Source organism: Mustela nivalis, assembly GCF_964662115.1.
Source record: "Mustela nivalis genome assembly, chromosome: 14".
In the NCBI taxonomy this organism is placed as follows: domain Eukaryota; kingdom Metazoa; phylum Chordata; class Mammalia; order Carnivora; family Mustelidae; genus Mustela; species Mustela nivalis.
The window spans coordinates 65,495,338-65,518,507 of NC_139033.1; the positions used below are offsets into that span (position 1 = coordinate 65,495,338).

A 23,170-nucleotide genomic window follows, 5' to 3' on the forward strand; every position below is an offset into this window, starting at 1 on the left:
AAAATTCAGATAGCAATGTATTATCAAAAATATTTTTTTTTATGATCTGTAAGTTGACAACTCAATTAGGACATCTTCAGTGGCACTACAAACAAAAATTAACTTATGAAACATCTTGTTATTTCCACTGACATCCTAGGTGTCTTGGTCTTTGGGAAAAGTAGCCAGAGCAGCTTTCTCAGGGCCGGTAATTCTGCTTCACATAGCTCTTTCCTCTCACTCACATACACTTTGCAGCAGTGTGAAGGGGCTGAAAACATGGAAATATTTTTCACTGAAACATCTGTGTCAATATAATAACTTCCATCTTAGCATGAGCTGTAAAGAAGAAGCTTTCCCTCAAAGCCATAGATTCAGCTCGTTTGCTCGATGCGAGGGCCTGCCACATGGCCACGGAGCCAGACTCCGCTCGGACACAGCCCAGGTTAGCTGTCAGGAATGTGATGTTATTTGGGGGGTCAGATAAATAAATATGTTAGTATATGTCACTGCGACAGCTGTCCTACTCTTGAATTCTAAATCTAAGATCAATACAGACCTAGATACAGTCTGGAGCATTGCCACAACTGGTGCATTATTAACACTGCCTTGAGAGACCTGGATCAGAAACAGCAAAGCAGTTAAACAAAACCTGGCATCTTTACCACCTCATTTTGCAATGATCTGAAGTCAGAATACCCCAATATGGGAGAAATGGCTAGAAGGCCCCATTTCTGATGTCAGGTCTTTGCCTTAACTGAAACAGAAAAAAGTCATGGAGCCCAAATTCAGACTAATGGGGCCTCCATTAAAAGTGGCTTCCCTGACCCCAGTACTGTACTTCTAACCCTCACCTTCCTTTGGCGCCCTGCAGGGCAAGAATCCTATACTGTGATTCAGGGTGGTGGGAGGGGTCCTCCCCCACCCCTCATCGCAGAAGGGTAGTTGGAAAAGGGGAAGTGGAAAAAGAGAAACAGCATGACATCCAGTGCAGGCATCTGCTTGAGCCTGCCACTGGTAAGGTAAGGGTGCCTATGGAGGCTGAGCACCTAGAAATGGGCTTCCTTTAAGCATGTGGCCCATGTGGCTAAGGGAGAGTCTCTGTGACTTCACCTCTAGGGAATACACAGCGTGAAGACAGAGATCAGTTCCAGCTTCAGCCAGTGCGTCTGTCATCCTTCCACGTTCCTGCATAGTGGCTGTCCATCCAAGTCTGCAAGGACTCAGCTACTAGACAGGAAGAATGGGAAAGGAATATCTTTCTGTTTGTCTTTCTCCTCATAGCTTTCCTGGTCTTTTTCTTTGTTTTTACCATTGGTTTACACCAAGGTCCACAGAGTGTGGTTCAGTTCATACACAAAGACACATCCGTTTCCTGCCCCATAGTTCCTTCATTTCTGGCTGTGTTATCTTCCACTCGTTCCCCTGTTGCATTCCCCTTGGCCTGGTCTGTGAGGGTTGAGGAACAGTGCTGTAAGCAGCAGTGGAAGGTATGAGGGCAGCAGGCTTTTTCCAGACCACTCATCCAGATAGTCCCAAGGAAACTCTCTTGTGGGTTCTTCGTGTGACTGCTTTGGGCTAATCGGTGGTATTCAGACAGCAAGAACCTCTCATGTAAGATAACCTAGTAGATGGTAGAAATCTTATAGAGGGAGGGGACTGAGCAGCAGCCAATGTGAAAGAGACCTTTGACCCTCCAAAGTGAATTTTTATACCCTTTGTAGCTATGGGAGGTCGGTGGGGGGGGGGGGGATTGTGAAGGAAAGATCCAGTGCCAGCTTCGTCTTGCAGAAGGCACCTCCAAGGAACAGAGCCAGGACTGCAACTAGCACTTGACCATCACTGAAGAGTCTAGAAACCCACTTAATGCTCGGGTCACACTCCTGGGTGAGGACTCTGCCTGCAAGCTGGCCACCTGGACAAATGAGCAGACAGATTTAGCTTAAGACCTAAATTAAGTTTCTCTGGGTAACCCAGGTCTTAAATATTTGCACATTTGGTTGTTACAGTGTTAGACTTTATGTACATATAATGTTTTCCATTTTAGTTGGAATCAAACTTGGCCTTGCCTTCAGGCTGTTTAGTGCTTAAGTGATGAAGCCTCCTTCTCTCTCCCTCTTTTTTTTTTTTTAATTCTCAGTTTGTCAGCTGATGAGAAATTGCAATTAAGAGTTTCTTCAGTTTCATCATTGGTTGCTATTAATTTGCATGGATAAATTTAAACTTTGTTTTTAGCTGGGTCACAGGGTGGAACTGCCTGGCATAAATACTTAATTTTTCCAGCTCACTGATACTCCCAGTGATAAAAGTAGTCCAGCTAATGTTTCTTCCTGAAACTTGACCCTCATATTGTGTGTTGTTTCTTTTCCTATTGTTGGAATCTACACAGTACTAATTAGTTGTATACAGTATTGAGAGGGTCCAATACCAGACTATTATATGGGAAGTAAAAATTTCCAAGACAGAACAAAATACAGTTTGCGTCACTTGAATTTTTTATTACATATCTAGGGAACTGTAGATTTTAACAATTAAAATTAATGTAAGGTTACCTTAAAATAATTTGACTAGTAGAACCAATAAAGTTATACGTCCATTGCTATATTTTAAAATAGCTTTTTATACTCTTCTGAGGGGGTGAGGGTATTATCTTGGACTGGATTTATGTGTATATGTTCTCCAGGGTCTTTTTCTTTCCTTCGTACTCCTCCTCTGTTAGTTGGGCCCAGATGTTAGCCCTTTTTGGGTCCTTAAATGCATACATTCTGAGTTATTAAAAGAAGTAGGAAGAAGGTGCTGAAGTCATTCTGGATTGCAACACTGGATTTAAAGAAGCTTATTTAAGAATTTTAGGAGCTTTTCAAATGATTGAAAATAATCCACCCATTGAATTTATGATAAACCATGTCCCTTGTGCCTCGGTCTCCGGTCTGTAGCTCGCCTTCTCTCACTTGCTCGCTAATTCCTGTGAAGCCCGGCCAGCTGTGTTGAGCCGCCAGCGGCCAGCAGGCCCTTGCCCATCCCATCCTTGCCTGGGTATTTTCCCTGGGAGGATATATGTGAAGAGATGCAGCGCACCTAGTGTTGCTTTCGAGATGAAAGATTAAGCCCCTAGGCCAGGATTCTCATCTGATCTTCTGTAACGCGGCACAGGCAAACAGGCTGTCGCCTCGAACACATCTGCCTCAGGGAGTATTTTGTCCTTCTAGCGCTGTTAGGGGTTTAAAAAAACATGGAGAATCCAGCTTAGCAATAAAGTTCTTCCTTCCTGTAATGAAGTCTCACCCTGCTGTTGTACATGATAGAGTGAAACGTAGAGAGCACGAACAGCACGGTGTGGGGCACACACTCGTCGAAGGAGAGGGCTCGAGTCGTCCCCCTGGTGAACCCTGTCTTCTTGGTGACTGGATGGAGCAGCAGCCAGCAGAGCCTTCCCACAGGACTGCAGCCGTCCGTCCTGGCTGGAGCTCCGGGAGGTGTCCTCTCCTTCACTCCCTCCCCCTCGAAAACCAGGACTCAGAAGACGGGATGCAACTGGGTGGCTCAGTCGGTTAAGCCTCTGACTCTTGATTTCGGCTCAGGTCGTGATCTCAGGGTCGTGAGATCAAGCCCTGTGTGGGACTCTGCTCTGGTCATGGAGTCAGCTTAAGAGTCTCTCCCTTTCCTTCTGTCCTTCCCCCCGCTCACTTGCACTATTTCTAAAATAAATAAAATCTTTAAAAAACAAAACAAAACAAAACTTGGAAGCCATACTGCCTTCTGAGTAGCTTTTCTACAGCTCAGTGTCCCAGGTGACAGGGCGAAGTGTCCTACTCTTTGTGGCCCCCTTGCCCCTGTGCATCTTGGGAGAGGACCTGGTGGCCTCACATGTGTTCTTAATGATAATAGCTAACGTTTATTGCTATTACACCTGCTGCTCTTCTAAGTGTCATATAGGAATTAACCTTTACAAGCCCTGTGAGGCACACAATGAAGTGCCTATCTGGGGAGAGGTGAGGGACTTAATCGGGGTGACACAAGCATGAGGTAGCAAGGGGCCTTTGATCTCAGAGCCCATTCATAAAATGTACCATCTTAATTAACCATTTCTGAGCATTCTGAGTGGAGTTCGTGCCTTCACTCTTTTGTGCAGCTGTCCCCACCAACCAGCCAGCCTTTCCAGAAGGGACACTTCATACCAGTGTCATCTGTAGCTCCCCAACCCCCCTGCAGGCACCATGCTGCTTTCTGTTAAGGACTCACTCTTCAAACCACTTTAGTGTCGCCACTTAGGACTGGACTAACCTGAGCAGATTTTGTTGCTCTTTTTCCCTTCTGCTGCTTAGATCTCGTTTCTCTCTTGTGCATTTTGTGACTGGCAGGTCAGCGTGTGTGTTGTAAGGCGGTCCCAGTTGCCACAGCGCAAGCTTGTTCGCTTCCTTTTGCCAGAGGCTGAAAGTATTAGACTTTGAAATAAATTTCCTGCTTGACTGCTGATTAAAAGAGCAATGCGTGTCCATTGTAGGAAACCTAGAGAACACAGAAAAGCATAAAGAAGTAATTCAGATCCCCTGTACTGCCCACTCCTCGAGGTAACAACTGTTAACTAGTTGGTGCTGTGACCCTCTGGCATTTATTTCTAGGTCTATAAAACCTACTGGTGAACATGTTGCTTTGTAACCTCCCTTTTCTTACGTTTTGCCATGTGAACTGTTGTGCATCCTTAAAAAGAGGGTTTGACTTCAAGGAGCTTGTATCCCAGTGAAGGAGTCAGGAAAGCCTAGCACATTGTGATAAACGCCTGACTAGGCATGAGGTCGGTGGGCACGGGGACTGCAGAGCAGCGTGTGGGGTAGGGGCTCCGGCAGGGTGCGGCGTCTGAGGCACTCTCCTCCCCCCAGGAACTGTATTACTGCAGAGTTAGCAAGACGAGCAGACACAGCAGCAGGACGTCTCCCACGCAATCAAGAGCTAAATGGTGAGATCGAGGGTCTGGTCCTCCGGGAGCTGGAGGAAGCGAGAAATCAATGAGCCCTAGAATGGTTGAAGGGGAGAGACTTGGGCTGGGCCTTGAAATACGGGTAGGATGTACGAGAGTTGAGGGATGAGAGCAGGGCATTTCAGGGCGGGGTTGGCCCTGCCAGGTCTTTGAACCCAGTGCCTAAAACAGTGTCTGGCACCTGGTAGACGCTAAATAAGATTCAAAGATCTGCTGAAAAAAATTAATTTCTAATGCATATTCTGTACTGTAAGTTTGCTGGAGAAGAGATTTTCTTTGAGGGGTAGCTGACAAAATTGCAAGATATTGAAAGTATACATCAAGGTGATTGGATATGGTATATACATTGTGAAAGGATCCCCTTGAGTTAATTAACACGCGAGTCACCTCAGTATGTTTTTTTCCTGTGAGAACATTTAAATTCTCTACTCTTACCAAATTTTGTTTATGCAAAACAGGGTTAATCAACTATAGTTGCTATGTTATATATTAGACCTTCAGATCTTATTCATCTTATAACTGTACGATTGTACTGTTTTACCAATCTTTCCCGAGACTGCCTACCCACAGCCCCTGGCAACCACCTCCCTACTGTGTTTCTGCGGTTTAGCCTTTTTCATATTTTTATTTTGTTTTTGTTGTTTTGTTTTCCACATATCAGTGATACTACGGAGTTGTCTTTCTTTCTGACTTATTTCACTTAGCATACCTCCAGGTTCATCTATGTTATCACAAATGGCAAGATTGTCTTCTTTTGTAAGGCCAAATAATAGTCCTCTGTGTGTGTGCGTGTGCGTGTGTGTGGTTTTCTTGACCACAATAATCACATTTTCTCGATCCATTTATCTTTTGCTGGACACTTCAGTTGTTTCCATAGTTGCAATTATAAATACTGCTCATGGGGGTGCAGATGTCTTTTCAAGTTAGTGTTTTCATTTCTTTGGGTAAATACCCAGAAGTGGAATTGCTGGGTCATATGGCAGTTCTATTTTTAAGTTCTTGAACCTCCACTATGCTTTCCATAGTGTCTGTACCACTTTACACTCTCACCAGTAGTGCATAAGAGATCCCTTTTCTCTGCATCATTGCCAGCCATTCATCTCTTTTATAGATGTAAAACAGATGTCATGTGGCGTGTCACTGTAGTTTTGATTTGCATTTCCCTGATGAGTAGTCATATTGGGCACCTTTCTTCTATCTATGGGCCATTTGGACGTCATCTTTTTTCTATTGAGTTGGAAGATTATATACATATATATATATTATATATATATATATTGGATATATATATATATATATTGGATACTACCCTCTTATCAGGTACATGATTTATAAATATTTTCTCCCATTCTGTAGGTTGCCATTTCATGTTGGTGATAATTTTCTTTGCTGTGCAGAAGTTTCTCTATTTGATACAGTCCCAGTTTTTTGTTTTTGCTTTTGTTACTTTTGCTTTTGATGTCAGATTAAAAAAAAAAAAATCGTGAGACCCATAACAAGTTTACCCCTTATATTTTCATCTAGTTTTATGGTGTCAGTTCTTATGTTAAAGTCTTCAATCCATTTTGAGCTGACTCTTTTGAAGGGTGTAGGATAGTCATCTAGTGTCATTCTTTTGCCTGTGGCTGTCCAGTTTTCCTAGCATCATGTATTGAGGAAATTATTCTCCGTTGTATATTCTTGACTCCTTTGTCAAAAATGAATCCATATATGTGTGGATTTATTTCTGGGCTCTTTGTTGTATTCTGTTTACCTAGGAAGCAAGATGTTAGCTATGGGCTTGTCGTAAATGGCCTTTATTATGTTGAGGTATAGTCCCTCTCTACCCACTTGGTTGAGAGTTTTTATCATGAAAGGATATGGAATTTTGTCACATGCAGTGTTTGCATCTATTGAGATGATCATATGATCTTAATCATTGATTTTGTTAATATGGTGTATCACATTAATTTTTGGTGTTGAACCATCCTGCATCCCAGGAATAAATCACCCATGATCATGCTATATGATCCTTTAATGTACTTTTGCATTTGGTTTGCTAATATTTTGTTGAAGTCTTTTGCATCTCATAAGAGATACTGCTCTACGATTTTCTTTTGATTGTGGTGTCTTTCTCTGGTTTTGGTATTGGGATAATGCTGCCTTCATGAAATGTGTTTGGAAGTGTTTCCTCAGTTTTTTAAAAAGAGTTTGGGAAGTACAGTCTGGCAGGATTTACCAGTCATGGGGTCCTGGATTTTTGTTTGTTGGCAGGCTTTTGGTTACTGCTTCAATGTCCTTACAGATAATTTGTTCAGATTTTCTCTTAATTTGTGATTCAGTCTTCATAGATTACATATTTCTAGGAATTTATCAATTTCTTTTAGGTTTTCTCATTTGTGTTGGCATGTAATTGCTCATAGTAGTTTTTTATTTTTCTGCGTGTGTGGGGGTGGGGGTTCACAGATTGACTGATTGATTTTAGGAAAGAGCATAAGTAGAGGTGAGTTGCAGAGGAAGAGGGAGAGAGAGAATCTCAAGCAGACTCCAGACTATGTGTGGAGCCCAGAGCAGGGCCCAGTCTCAGGACCCTGAAATCATAACCTGAGCCGAAATCAAGAGTTAGATGCTTAACTGACTGAGCCACCCAGGCATCCTTCCATGTATTTTTTTTTTTAATTGAACTGTAGTTGATACACAGTGTTGCATTGGTTTTAGGTGTACAACATAATGATCCAGCAAGTCTATATTATGCTATGCTCACTGCAAATGTAGCTACGATCTCTCATGGTGCTATTACATTGATACATTGCCTTTGTTGTACCTTTTACCCTTGTGACTTACCCATTCCATAACTGGAAGCCTCTGTCTCCCACTCTCCTTCACCCGTTTTGCCTATATGATCCTCTGTATTTTTATGGTATCAGTTGTAATGTCTCTCCATTTATAATTTTTGAGTCTTTTCTCTTTTTTCTTGATGACTCTAGTTAAAGGTTTGTCTACTTATCTTTTCAAAAGAACCAGCTCTTAGTTTCATTGATCCTTTCTATTATCTTTTTAGTCTCTATTTCTTTCATTTCCCTTCTGATCTTTGTTATGTCCTTTCTTCCAGTAATTTTGGGCGTTTGTCTTTTTCTAGTTCCTTGAAGTATAAGCTTAGGCTTTTTATGTGAGATCTTTCTTGTTTCTTAATGTAGGCATTTATTGCTATGAAATTCCCTCTCAGAATTGCTTCTGCTGCATCCCACAAGTTTTGGCATATTGTATTTCCATTTTCATTTGTCTCACTCAAGATATTTATTGATTTTTTTCCCTTTTAATTCTTCTTTGACCCATTTGTTCTGTAATGTGTTTTATATCTCACGTATTTGTATATTTTTCCATTGTATTTGTATTCCATATTCCATTCCATTTGTATATTTTCCATATATTTTTCCATTTTCCATTTTCTTGTTCATTTCTTTTATTTCTTTTTTTTTTTTTTTTTTAAGATTTTACTTATTTATTTGTCAGAGCACAAACAGGGGAAGAAGCAGGCAGAGGGAGAAGTAGATTCCCTGCTGAGCAAGTAGCCTGATGCTGGGTTCAATCCCACGACCCCAGGATCATGACCTGAGCTGAAGGCAGACGCTTAACCAGCTGAGTCACCCAGATGTCCCTCTTGTAGTTCATCTCTAATATCATACTCTTTCGATGAGAAAAGTTGCTTGGTGTTGTCTGAATCTTCTTAAATTTACTGAGACTTATTTTGTACCTAGTGTATAATCTGCCCTGGAGAATGTTCCATGAGCCTTTGAAAAGAATGTATATTTTGCTACTATCCAGTAAAGTGAATGTTCAGTATAAGTCTCTGGGATCTGTCTGGTTTAACATAGTATTTAAGTCCATTGTTTTTCTTTTGATTGTCTATCTGGATGGTCTGTCCATTGTTAAATGCAGATATTGATGTTCCCTACTTTTATTGTATCGCTGTGTTAAGTACATAGCAGTGCATCCCATACTGTTGATCTGCTTTGTCTCTGGGGAAGGAGCATTTTCATTTTTTTATTTCCTTCTTGTTAAATTTTATACCTAGAGTTACCTGTTCCTCTATTAGTGTTTTGTTTTGTCTTGTTTTATTAAAGAAAATAACCAGGGAAGGTATTTTTTTCAGAGAAGGAAGAGAGCCTGAGCCATTGCAATAAGATAAACTCTGGTAGTCCCAGTTTTCTGACCTGGGTACAACAGTGCAGTTCTGGAGTTAAGATCTCAAAGTACACATATTGCAGCCTTCTTTTCTGATCTCTTTCTAGATTCTTATTCTCCCTGGTCTCCCCAGAAATAGAAACCTACTATTTAATCAGATTGAGCTGCTACATGTCTGTCTATTCTGCAGTATTTTATGGTAATGAATGAGCTTCTGCACTCCAGTTGTATTTTTGTGAAGGTTACATTATTTTTAATGGTGCAGGTCAGTAAGAATGTGGGTGTTGAGGGGTTAAAGTCAGAGGTAAGACAGGTGGCATTCAAGCCTTGGGAATGGTCACATGACCCACATAAGTTTAGTCACCAGACTTTTTATGAAAGACTTGATTTCCAAACAAAAGGTAAATAATGGTAGGTGGAAGGTTGGGATGATCAGCAGAATATTCTAGAGAATACCAAGATAAATTTGTTACCTAGCGATTTTTTTAAAGATTTTATTTATTTATTTGTCAGTGCACACAAGCAGGCAGAGCAGCAGGCACAGGCAGAGAAGCAGGCTCCCCTGTGAGCAAGGAGCTCGATGTGGGACACAGTCCCAGGACCCCAGGGTCATGACTTGAGCCAAAGACAGCGGCTTAACCCACTGAGCCACTCAGGCATCTCTCTACAATTTTTTAAAGACCTAATGTTGGAGTTGTTTGCTGGCGGGATGGGGTAAACAGAGTTGAACATTCAAGTCAGAGACATGCCCCCACCCCAGTCATTACATTATGTTTGGAAGTCTGTTGTGATTGTTTCATTTTAGCAGATAGAATTTAAAACCTGTTCTATAAAATGCATTTTAGCCTTCTAGAACCGAGTCCACAAAGTATAGTAGATCTGAGTGCTCAGGAAACCTCACTGTTGTTCAAAAACAGTCTGAAATTTCTTTTGAAAAATTAGCACAAAAATGGCCTATCCCCAATCTTTAGCTCACTGTGAAGATCTTTGTTTTTTGTGTCCACATCACCTTTCTATCTCATTTCCTAATTCTGTCTAAGGCAGATTTATGACTACTCATCATCTTATGCTCACCAGATTGGGGGCTCCTCGAAGTCAAGGAGAATGTTTGGGTAGTCTATGTGTTTCCTTCCGTGCCTGGAACAATATACTCCATATTGTTGGGTGCTCTGGAAAGGTTTGTGAAATTGAATAGATAGTAATTAACTGCCATGGGCTACTGTTTTCTGTTACTTCCTTCCCAGGAACATGTTAGGTAAATATGGCAGGAGGTAAGTTTGCCAAGTCTATGGGACATCACTGTTTCCATTTTCTTGTGAAATAGGAACTGTCCAAGATCACCATGCCGGTTATATTTAATGAGCCTCTGAGCTTCCTGCAGCGACTCACCGAATATATGGAGCATACATACCTCATCCACAAGGCCAGTTCGTTCTCCGATTCTGTGGAAAGGATGCAGGTATGTGTCAAACATGCACTGAAAGGGCGTGAGATAAGAGACTTCTCTGCTACCTCCACCCCCCAAAACACAAAAAGAATTTGTGTTCAATCCAGTGGGAGTTTGGGAAATGTGCTTCCCAGAGAGTGTTTGAAGTGTCCTCTGCCTTCCCTCCCCTGCCATCCTCCAGCCAGAGTGCCACCACAGTGGAAAGACCAGTGACAATTGCAAGAGAAGCAGAAGGTGGTCCATTACCAAATCTGGATGTTAGTGAGCTGAGTCTCCATTTTAGAAAATAGTATGGTGTTGGGGGAAATAGCTTAATTTTTCTTTTTTCAGATGTTCTTAGACTGTTTTCCAAAAAGGAACACACACACACACACACACACATACAAATACAGATATGTGCTTATGTATGTAAGAAATATACACACTGTCACAGGTTAAATCAAAAGACAACAAGGAATTGCACTTCTTAATTTTGTTTTTGGTACAAGATGCTTCCGTGGTGTGTGTGGATGGGTCAGGTACATGCGGAACAGAATAGACACACTCTTCTTCTTCGGGCAATGCCAGGACATTCTAAAGGGAATCTTCCTGTTCTTTCGTTTCTATCAGTCAGCTTTTCTCAGCCTTATGAGACTTGATACCAGTGTTCAGTTATGTCTCATTTTCCCTATCCTAAAAATGTTGTACTTTTTAGAAATTTTAAGAGAATTAAAAGTGATTTGGGGTTTGAGGGTTTTTTAAAAGTTCTTGGGAAAATTTGTGGCACCCTTAGGGTGTTATAAAAACTATATGGCCCAGAATGACTAGTAATTCTCGTTTTGAATGCCCACACTGGCATATTAAGTTGCTAGAGCTGTATTAAAAATCCAAACAGCTAAGCTCCTCAAAATAATTTTGTAAATTACACTCTTCAGCAAAATTTCAGGTCCTAAAAGAATGGGGAGCAAGCTAGGCTATTTATAACTCCTGATGCTCTGTTCCACAGTGTGTAGCAGCATTTGCCGTGTCCGCTGTTGCTTCTCAGTGGGAGCGCACGGGAAAGCCTTTCAACCCACTGCTGGGAGAGACCTATGAATTAGTTCGGTAAAGATCTTTCACTTTTTGAGATGGCTTTTGTATGATTTATATAGCTTTTGAAATGAACAGGGGAAAAAATGTATATATTTTTAACATTACCAACATTTTGCATTACTAGAACAAGTTAATAGTTTTGATGTTGGTTCTGTTTTATAGACTGTGTAAAATGGACACATATATGAAATGCACCATTATGACAAGGATTTCGGGATTTCTGATCATGTGGGATTAGTGATTCTTTTCTCCTTCTGTAGGTCATGGAGTTTTTTTTAATACCCATTTAATATATATTAACAAATTTAGACTGTTGGCATAAAGGCAATGAATGCATCTACAGGTATAATTCTCTGTGCCTGCTGTATGCCTACTGTAGCCTGCTTCTTTACCCACAATTAGGGAATCCATTTGGCTTTAGTTTTGCTGAATCCTTTTCATCTCTGCATAAGTCTTGATCTCATTTGTATTGTAGCTATTTGAAAGGGCAGGGACACATTAGATTCCCCTTTCTTAATATCAATGGAATAAGTTTTAAATTTGCATGGCTAATATTGTCAATTCTTGCAGGTTGCCCAAATTCATGTGCCTATTCTTTGATATGTTCAAGTAGCTAGAACCTATTTAAAACTGTAATATCACCTTCTGACTGAATTGACAGTAATGTACACATTGCATGGCAAGAGTTAATTATAATGCTGCTGCTTCTTTTTATTTTTTTTTATCTTAAGAGATGACCTTGGTTTCAGACTCATCTCCGAGCAGGTCAGCCATCACCCACCCATTAGTGCTTTTCACGCTGAAGGATTAAACAATGATTTCATCTTTCATGGCTCAATCTACCCCAAACTGAAGTTCTGGGGCAAGAGTGTGGAAGCAGAACCCAAAGGAACCATCACTTTGGAGCTCCTTGAGTGAGTTGAAATCTAGCCATTAAACTCTTTTCATGTCATGCCTACTCGTAAATATATATACCTGCACACAGTCTTAACAGTGTTGTTCTAAAGCTGGAGAAAAACAGCTTTTATACAGCGTAAACTATCCACCTTTCTGTAAAAGAATTAGGAAGCACTGCAGTAGCCATTGTTTATCAATTTAGGAATGTATGAAAAATTGAGCTTGATGTTTGACTATGGTATTTGTGTCTATTTTAAGTGAGAATGGAGTCAGTTACTCTATGATAGGTCTTAAGAGGCACTTTCTTTAGATCAAGGCAATGTTTTCTTTAACGTCTTTCAAAATGAATTCACTTTCAGAACTATTGAAATAATAATTGGCCTATTTAGACATTAGGTAAATTTGAAAGTCCTCCTCTTTTGCAGTAGAAAAAAAAAAGATTAGCATGGAATATCTTTCCATTTATTAACGTCTTCTTCAATTTCTTTCACAAATGTCATAGTTTTCAGTGTACAGGTCTTTCACTTCCTCAGTTACATTTATTCCTAGGTATTTTATTCTTTTTGATGCAATTATAAATGGGATTGTTTTCTCAATTCCATGCTCATGGATTACAAGAGTTAATACTATTGGTATATCCATACTATCCAATCTACAGTTTCAGTGTAATTCCTATCAAAATTTTAATGATGGGGGCGCCTGGGTAGCTCAGTGGGTTAAGCCTCTACCTTCGGCTCAGGTCATGATCTCAGGGTCCTGGGATCGAGCCCCGCATGGGGCTCTCTGCTCAGCATGGAGCTGCTTCCCCCTCTATCTCTGCCTGCCTCTCTGCCTGCTTGTGATCTCTGTCAAATAAATTTTTAAAAAAATTTTTTTAATTCCAGTGATATTTTTCACAGAAACAGAACAAACAGTTTTAAAATTTGTATGGAGCCACAAAACATACTGAAAAGCCAAAGCAGTCTTGAGAATGAACACAGCTGGAGGCATTACATTTCTTGATTTCAAACTATACCACAAAGCTATGGTAACGAAAACAGTATAGTATTGGCATGAAAAATAAACACATGAGATGGATGGAGCAGAACAGAAATCCCAGAAACAAACCCATGCCTATATGGCCAGTTTATGAAAAAGGAGGAAAAAGAAGTCTCTTCCAATGGTGCTGGACAGCTAGCCACATGCAAAAGAATGAAATTGGACCACTCTCTTACACCACACACAAGTTAGCTCAAAATGGATTGAAGATTTGAATATACGACTATAAATTTCCTAGAAGAAAATATAGGTGATGAGGTCCTTGACATAGGTGTTGGTGAGGATTTTTTAAGTCTAACACCAAAAGACAAAGCAAAACAGCGTGGGGGAAAGAAAAGGCAAAAAATATGAGAGTACGTCAAACCAGAAAGCTTCTGCGCAGCAAAGGAAACCCATCGACAAAATGAAAGCAACCTACAGAGTGGGAGAAAAATTTTGCAAATCTGTATCTGATAAGGGGCTAACATCCAAAATATATAAAGTACTCCTCCAACTCAATGGCAGAAAAGCTAACAGTCCAATTTAAAATGGGCAGAAGATATGAATAGACATTGTTCCAAAGAAGACATACAATTTTCCATCAGGTACATGAAAAAGTGCTCAGCATCACTAATCCTCAGGGAAATACAAATCAAAACCACAACGAGATACCACCTTACCCTATCAGAATGACTATTATCAAAAAGCCTAGAAATAACAAGTATTGGTGAGGAGAAAGGGAAACTTTCATGGCACTGTTGGTGGAATGCAAACTGGTGCAGCCTCTATGGAAAACAGTGTGTGGAGGTTCCTCAAGGAATTCAAAATAGAACTGCCACACTATCCAGCAATTCTGTTTCTGGACGCTTACCCAAAGAAAATGGAAACGCTAACTTGAATAGACATATACCACCCCTCCATGTTCCCTGCAGCATTATTTACGATAGCTAGCATTTGGAAACGGCCTAAGTGTCCATCCATGGATGAATAAAGAACATGTGGTGTATATATACAATGGAATATTATTCAACCATAAAAACGAATGTCTTGCCATTTGCCACATATGGATGGACTTTGAGGGACATTATGCTAAGTGAAATAAGAGAAAGATAAATACCATATGAGCTGTCTTACATGTGGAAATAAGTAAATAATAAAAAGTAAAAATTAAAAAACAAAACGACCTCACAGATAAAGAAAACAAGTTGGTGGTTACCAAGGGTAGGAAGGAGGAGATGGAAGAAATGAGTGAATTGTTGTTTTTTATTTAAGTAAATTGAATTCAATTTTTAAAGAAAAAAATTAGTTTTAAATTCAAAGGCAGTTCCTATTCTAGTTAAAATGGAGTGAGCACTGTGTAGTCCTGTGGATTGCAGCCATCCAGAAGACAGAGAGCACCTATCTGAGGACTCTGAAGACTAAAGAATGACAGATTGATTGGGGAGAGATACTGGCATTTGCATCAAAGACTTTAAAGCAGCTCTTATAACTGTGCTTCCGGAGTTGCTCCATGAAGATGAAAACTCTTAAAATGAATAGAAAGACATTCCAGCAAAGAAATTGAAGTATTTTTGGAAACCTTAATACTGAAAAGTACAGTAGCATACAAAAACTGGGATAGGCTCAGTAGCAGAGTGAAGATTGATAAATTACTTATAGGCTCTGTTTACTGAACACTACACAAAACTGATGAAAACAAAGAACAGTTGAGTAATGGGGGGCAGGCTGTGTTTTAGTATATTTGAAGCCTTAATATAGTTAAGATGTCAGTTCTCCCCTAACTCATCTAAAGTGACCTATATTAACACAATCCAGAGAAAAAGTTCCAGGATGATTTGTAATATAGAGAAGTTGATTCTAACATTTACAAAGAAAGGCAAATGAAACAGAACAGTCAGAACAGTTTTGAAAAGGAAGAACAGGGCTGATGGACTCCCACTTCCCATTTCTAAGACTTAACTCTAAAAACCAAGAGATCAAGAAAGTGTGGTAATGGCAAAAGGATAGACACATGCATCACTGGAACAGAGGAGGAGAGTCCAGAAATTACTCTGTAGAATACGGCCACTTGATTTGTAACAGAGGTGCAAACACAATTCCGTGAAGGAGAGTCCTTCCTACAAATGGTATGGGAACAATTGGACAGGGACATCTCAAAAATGAACCTTAATTTCTGTCTCACACCTTATGCAAAAATGAACTCAAAATCGTAGACTAAAATCAAATGTACAGCTGTGTAAAGCTTTCGGAAGAAAACATAGAAAATCTTTCTGGCTTTGGATTAGACAGTGACATCTTACAGATAAATACCAAAACACAATCCAGAAAAGACAAATTCGATAAATTAGATTTTATCAAAATGAAAAGCTTTTGCTCTGTGAAAGACACTCTTCAGAGAATGAAGAAGGAAGCTGTATGTGGGTAAACATTATTTGCAAATCATATATCCAACAAGGACTTGTAGCCAGAATATATAAAAAATTCTCAAAATTTAGCAATTAAAAAATGGAACAATTCAATAAGAAATTGGGCAAATGATGCAGATACTTCACCAAAAGATATAGAGATGGCAAAGAAACACATGAGATGATCTCAATAGCATTAGTCATTAGAGAAATGCAAAATTATAATCACAGCGAGATACCAAACACACCTATTAGAATGGCTAAAATCAAAATAACTTGTAAAACTGATAATACCAACTGCTGACAAGGATGCACCATAACTAGAAATGTTGTTGGTGGGAATATAAAATAGTAGAGTCACTCTGGAGAGCAGTATGGCAGTTTCTTACAAAGTTAACTGTAGGTTTACCATACAAACTCAGCAGGCCCACCTAGGTGTTTATCTAGAGGAATGAAAGTTTACATTTTCACAAACACTTGTCCACAGATGTTTATAGCAGTAGTAGTTAAAATCACCAAAAAGTGGAGGTTCCTCAAAAAATTAAAAATAGAACTACTATATGGTCCAGAAATTGCAATACTGGGTATTTACCCAAAGAAAACAAAAGTACTAATTCAAAACACTGTCTGAGCTTTCACTGAGTCCCAATCACTGATCACATACCACCGTGGCATATATAGTAATAATGAAAACTTTGATGTACTGCAAGGATTACCACAATGAGATACAGAGACGCGAAGTAAGCAAGTGCTGTGGGAAGAATGGTGCCGGTAGACTTGCTGGATGCAGGGCTACCACAGACCTTCAATTTGTATATTTAAAAAAAAAAAAAAAAGGCAGTATCTGCAAAATACAATGAAACCAGATAGACTGGTATATACATAGTTCATTTGTAATTGGTGAAAGTATAGGCTTTTCTCTTAAGCTTCTGATCCTTTTAAGAAATAACAAGAAAAGTCAGACAATAGCCTATTTTATTGTGAGGTTTTGAAGTCTTAGAGCTTAGGAATGTCCAGCCTTTTGATTTGTTATCCTGAGTAATGGCATTTGAGACAAATGCACTTTTAAAACAAAATAACGTTTCTCTCTCTATTTTTTTTTTCCCCTGGGTTTTTGGTTTTTGTTTTCCAGACACGGGGAAGCATACACATGGACAAATCCTACATGCTGTGTGCATAACATCATTGTGGGTAAACTCTGGATTGAGCAGTATGGCAATGTGGAAATCACAAACCACAAGTAAGATGTGTTAGAGTTCTTATCTATCCCTTCAACTGTCACCAACCCATGCCAGTGGACTTCATTTATTTTTTATTATTATTTTTTGAAAGCCCTAGTAAAGTTCTATGATAATGTAAGAACCAGGCAGTGGGGCTTTTGGGCAAATAGAAGCTCATTGGTGTAATGAATGGAGTTCACTAAAGTTTCTGATTAGGGAAGACTGGGTGAACTCTTGAGTTTTCACAGATGAAACTATAATTTCATCCTCAGCTCATTGTGTTTATAATACTTGGCTTGTATTATTCACAGAGAGGCATGAGGTGGGAAGAACAGGAGAGTTAAAAAGAGCTGGGTTCAAACCCGACTTTGTGCCCTTAGTCAGGCATCTTACTCGTCTTGGGCTGCACTAACAGATCACGACGGACTGGGCGGCTTAAACAGTAGAAATTTCTTTCTCCCAGTTCTGGAGGCTAAGAAGTCCAGGGTCAGGGTGCTGCTGGCAGCCTTGATGTCAGGTGGAGGCTGTCTCCCTTGTTTGCAGCAGCCGTCTCTTCATCTCCTCACATGGTGCAGTAGTCTCACTTAACGAGGACTCCATCCTCGTGACTGAATTACCTCCAGGTACCATCGCGTTGAGAGTGAGGGCTTCAGCACACAGATCTGTTCCACGGCAGCATTGCTTCCCTTGTCTCTTGCTCTTCACGAGCCTTGCTCACCTTTTCTTGATGGTGAGTCCAGCACTAACTGAGGATCAGTCACGATAACCTCTGTGTGGGGCCTGGCATGTAGAGTAGCTGCTCTAGAAAGGTCACCTTCCGCATGCTTCTCTGCCGCTGCTTCCGTGGTGAATGGTCAGCTGAGCTTAGTGTCTTCTTCACAGGACTGGAGACAAGTGTGTGTTGAATTTTAAGCCATGCGGCCTTTTTGGTAAGGAATTACACAAAGTCGAAGGCTACATTCAAGATAAAAGGTAAAGTTTCCATTTTAAACGTTGAGTAGTTAGTATAGGTGTCCTCTGCTAAATAAAATGTCAGTATTAAAATCTGCCATAACCTAAGAAACAAGCAGTTCAGTGAGTTGAAAATTTTTTCTTCTAAGGAAATGTGTTTCTTTAAAGAATCTGATTCATAAGCATCTTCATAGTAAGATTCGATTACAGCAAAACACTGGTTTAATTGTTGGCTGAATGTCAATTTCTCTTGACAGCAAAAAGAAGCTCTGTGCCCTCTATGGGAAATGGACTGAATGTTTATACAGTGTTGACCCGGCCACTTTTGATGCCTACAAAAAAAATGATAAGAAAAATACCGAAGAGAAGAAAAACAGCAAACAGGTGAACACCCTGTTAAGGCAGTGTGGAAGGAATCACTGGGCTCTTGAATTTGTACTAATGCTTTTAGAGGTGGCCTGTTATGGGTCATAGTTTAAACTTTTTTTTTTTAAACTTGTTGCTAATGCACATAATTTTTCTGCCTGCATCATCTTTATTTAATTGAGATATAGTTGCATTGCAGCCTTGAATCTTTGTAACAAACAGCCCTGGTAGGACTGTTTGCCTTGACCTTCCACAGACCTGGGCGCCTGCCACTTCCGTAGCTGTGTGCAGGGGCTTGGTGATTGGAGTCACTTCATGTTGGGAAATGGGGGTTCTCCTTGGACAAATGATCTCTTCCTTTGTGTTTACCTGCCTTAGAAGCTGAGATCAGTTGAGTGTTTAAAACTGCCTCCCAAATTGTTTCCTACATTTTCACACCTGTTAGCTGTTTTGTTGCGTGCTCGCGCTCTCTTGTGTCTACACCACCGAACTGAAGAGCAGCACAGTGCGGGGGTCATTGCTGGTGCAACCTCCGTGAGACCGTTGGCTCTGCACATGCGAGGCTCATGGCCACCTGCCGCAGGCCCTGGGGAGCCTCGTACTGAGCGCACCGCTGTCCTTCTGCCCTGTGCAGGGGCGTGGGGGGGCGGGGCAGGGGCTCCTGTTGGGACAGGAGGTATCTGTGGGCTGGTTACTCCCCAGGAGCTGGCACCGTGGTTAAGTACACAAACAGTTGGAAGGAATCCTCTCCACCATTGATGGGGGAGAGTCTCAGGTTTCCCTCCTTCACTCTGGCACCTTCAGCACCTTCATTTGTAAAATGGGGATCATAATAGGACATAGTATGTGAAGCGAGTTGACTGTTATAAGGAGCACGGGGTACTCTGCTCAGAGTGAAGCTCCTCCGGCCCAGCCGCCTGGCCTCCCGGCTCCCCTGAGAAGCCAGCTTGTCTTTAAAAATAGGCATATTTATGAGGGGCTTCCTTTGTAAATCAAGTGAACCAGGGTCCTGAAGCAAAGGAAAGTTTTATTAAAACTTTTATTAAACTCCTGCAAACACGCTACTCTGCCCGGGTCTGGCTCCTTCCCCGCATCTCCCCGCACACCCCTCGCCTGCCTGCTTTCCCTTCTGGGGGCAGGTGCACCGACCCTGCCCTGCGGCGGGGACAGAACAGACGGGCCCCAAGAAGGACACGTGCCAGGGTGCTGGGAGCCTGACACAAGCTCCTGACAGCTTCACCGGCCAGTGCAAGGCCACCCTGGCAATGACAACCTCACCCACACACGTGGTGTCCGCCCCCTTACAGAGTTGGCGAAGTCCCAGGAAATGTCCCTCTTGTCCTGTCATCCTGGTCAGTCTTTGTAGACAAGTGGCCTTCCCCCTGAGAGAGAAAGAGAGAGCCTCCCCCCCATTCACTCCTTGTCCAGGCCCCTTGTCTGTGTGCGCAGAGCTGCTGTTGGCTCCCGAGGTCCCTGTGTGCATTCGGATGCTGCGGCAGGCTTGTCGCTGTGGCGCTGTCGCCTCCCTGCCGTGGTTCTGTAAACTGTATGTTCACTGAAGCAGCTCACCCAGTGGTTCCACATTTGCTGACCCTACTGGTTTTGTGTCATTGCTACATGTAGTTCACTGCCCAGTTAACATTCCACTGAGTTATTTTGTCTTTAAGAAAAAAAAAAAGGCTTTAAAAACACAAAGACCCTGTAGTAAAGAGCGGTGATGACCATCATCAGCAGCGTGGACGCAGGGGCTGCTGCGCAGCTTGCGGGCGGGTCCTTCCTCAGCTGCTGTAATCGGGTCGGTCTGTCGGCTCTTGTAGGTGAGCACTTCTGAGGAGTCGGACGAGATGCCGATGCCAGATTCTGAAAGCGTGTTTGTGATCCCTGGCAGTGTTCTCCTGTGGCGAATAGCCCCTCGGCCTCCCAATTCTGCCCAGGTGAGACCGCGCTCCGCGAAGGGAAGCCCCCTGCACTCTGTCCCTGGCTCTGTGTCCCCGAGGCTGTGCCTCCGCGGGCTCCCGCACGCCCGGTCCCTTGTTCCCAAGAGCCCGTGCCCCGCGCTGGCCATCCCTGCTGGCGTCTGTCGGGGTGCAACTCTGGGAGGCTTCTTCGGGAATAACTGAGGAGTAAGACTGGCTGTCAGCGCACACGGGGTGATGCAGACACTTGAGGCTTGAGCCCCCCAGATCCAGCAAGTACGGATTTTAATGACGTACAAAAAGAATGTTGCTTTTGCTTATAGTTCTACTTCAGGTTGACGGGGACAGAGGATACTTATCTGTGTGGCCTGCTCTGAGATCTCTCTCAGACGAACACTCATGGGTGGTTCAGACCTCACTGAGAACATTAGCCGGGCGGTCTGAGAAGGCTGGTGGTTGTCCCCACAAGACGGAGGGAGGTCATTGTCAAGTCCTGCTGTCTTCAGGGGTTCTCAGGGTGCGTTATGCCTTGCTACATGTTAATTCAGACATTTTGCTGCCTTTCAGATGTATAATTTTACTAGCTTTGCAATGGTTTTGAATGAAGTAGATAAGGACATGGAGGGTGTGATTCCGAAGACAGACTGCAGGTTGCGGCCTGACATCAGAGCCATGGAGAACGGAGAGATAGGTAACGCGAGCCGTCATGGTGAAGCCTCCCTTGGGGGGAAGGAGTTTCATGAGTGTTTGCATCTTGTGGTACAAGTATTTGTCGTCTCTCTCTGGGAGATCGTTTTAATTAAAATTCCATCTAAATTTGTAGCTTACATTTAGATTCATTATTTCAGTGATCCTCCCTGACAATTTAATATACTCCATATGGCCAGAGACAGATCTTAAGTGTCAGAGGGGAATTTGAGAAAAGAATAGCATCATTATCAACTTGAAACTGTATACTAATTAGTTCACTGTATTATTTCAGAACTTAAGTACTACCTTGTGAACCTCAAAAAAGAGCGTGGCCTTGGTTAATTATGACATTTTTAGCTGGTGTTACATTTCTTCTAATTCAGTGGTTCTCAAAAGGGAAGCCATTCTTACCCCCAGGGGACATGTGGCCGTGTCTGGAGAGTTTCATGGCTGGGGAACTGCTGCCGCATCTGGTGGTCGGAGCTGGGATGCTGCCAGACGTCCTCCAGCGCCTGGGACGGCCTCACAGAGAATCCGGTGGCGTGAGGTGTGGGGACACTGAGGTCGAGAGTCCCTGTCTCAGTACCTTGGTGCTCCCTTTGAGTGATCAGGATCAGTGAGACAGTGCGCCCGGATTTTGAAAAACTGTTTGAATTTCTTATGACGCAACATGAAGGAGCTCTGTGAGGTCTCACCAAGGATTAAGAAAAATTTCACATTTATTCAGTTTTTCCACCCAATTTTTCACTGAAGCTTAACATAATTTTTTTGGCCTTAAGAATAAGCAGGGTTGGGGCACCTGGGTGGCTCAGTGGATTAAGCCTCTGCCTTCGGCTCAGGTCTTGATCTCAGGGTCCTGGGATCGAGCCCCGTATCGGGCTCTCTGCTCATCAGGGAGCCTGCTTCCCTCTCTCTCTGCCTGCCCCTCTGCCTACTTATGATCTGTCAAATAAATAAATAAATCTTCAAAAAAGAATAATCAGGTTCTTTGGTAAATACAGAGGTTGTTCAGGGTGAGACTGTAGAAGGAGACGACTAGGCCTTGAGTGCCAGCTCTGCCTCTTCCTACCTTGGGTCCGTGTTAACATTTTAACGTAATGTTGGTTTTCTAATAAAACAGAGAACTCGTGTGAATGCATGTGGGTGACGCTTATCTGTAGCATTACTGAGCCTGACAGTCTCGACCTACAGGATGACTGGTTTCCACCCATGTTTGTACCTTAGATCAAGCTAGTGAAGAAAAAAAACGACTGGAGGAAAAGCAAAGAGCAGCCCGCAAGAACAGGTCCAAGTCGGAGGAGGACTGGAAAACGAGGTGCGTGCGGCTGTGCGGGGCGGGGCCGGCGTGGGGCTGCAGCACTTTCCCAGGCCTGGAGTGAACAGCTGGTTCCCCGGGTACTCGAGCTGCAAGACTTGCATGTGTGACAAAGGAAAAGGGCTATTCGGAAATTAAGGTTTAAATATTCCTGCATGATTATTGTAGGTGAGTGGTTTAAGCAAACCGTCTGCCTTCCATGTCTGGTGAAGTCCTGTCTTTTTCTTGTTGTAAGAGGGAAAGGAAAGTAAAATCCAGAATGACACATTGGGGCATGAAAATAGGTTCAAAACCATTTGCTACTATGTGTATCCGTTGCCATTACTCTTCCAAACACAGGGGATTTGACATGCACCTGAAATAGGAGTTGTATAAAGTAACATCTTGGATTCCATTCAGAAATAGAAAGTGGGCCACAAAATTTCTTAGTTTTGGAAATTTTGTTTTTTTAAGAGTCAGGAGTTACATAGTGACTTTACTGAATAATAGAATCACTTGTAAACAGGAATAGGATAAAAGCATTTTCTAAATTTATATCACATAGTAGAAACCATTGTAATTCAAAGTCATTAAATAAATTGTAGAGGCTATAGGGACATACTTTTGCAAGCATTCAGACATTATTTGATAGCCCTTTTGCATCTTAGGAAAACTTAATTGCAATTGGAAATGACCTTAGATTTCATCTCATCTTGTGGTTTTGGGGCTTGGTTAGCATTAAAAATCTCTTTTGCCAGTGAGCGCATAAAGAATC

General features: G+C 41.9%; 1 protein-coding gene and 1 long non-coding RNA gene across 8 annotated transcripts in view; one reads left to right on the forward strand and one right to left on the reverse strand.

Annotated features, from left to right (window-relative positions):
• Nucleotides 1-23,170, forward strand: part of OSBPL1A (oxysterol binding protein like 1A) — a 227,998-nt gene that overhangs the window by 200,580 nt on the left and 4,248 nt on the right. For all 7 annotated transcript variants that reach the window (XM_082698700.1, XM_082698701.1, XM_082698702.1 and 4 more), the window contains 9 exons: nucleotides 10,446-10,580; nucleotides 11,554-11,651; nucleotides 12,371-12,553; nucleotides 17,091-17,198; nucleotides 18,061-18,150; nucleotides 18,387-18,513; nucleotides 20,313-20,429; nucleotides 20,979-21,102; nucleotides 22,326-22,416. In XM_082698700.1, the coding sequence (XP_082554826.1) occupies nucleotides 10,446-10,580; nucleotides 11,554-11,651; nucleotides 12,371-12,553; nucleotides 17,091-17,198; nucleotides 18,061-18,150; nucleotides 18,387-18,513; nucleotides 20,313-20,429; nucleotides 20,979-21,102; nucleotides 22,326-22,416 (1,073 nt within the window). The remainder of the gene's footprint in view (nucleotides 1-10,445; nucleotides 10,581-11,553; nucleotides 11,652-12,370; nucleotides 12,554-17,090; nucleotides 17,199-18,060; nucleotides 18,151-18,386; nucleotides 18,514-20,312; nucleotides 20,430-20,978; nucleotides 21,103-22,325; nucleotides 22,417-23,170) is intronic.
• Nucleotides 2,457-4,375, reverse strand: LOC309847827. Its single transcript, XR_014302648.1, has 2 exons — nucleotides 4,264-4,375; nucleotides 2,457-3,190 (listed from the first exon to the last, which is right to left on the reverse strand). It is a non-coding gene; the product is annotated as an uncharacterized lncRNA (long non-coding RNA).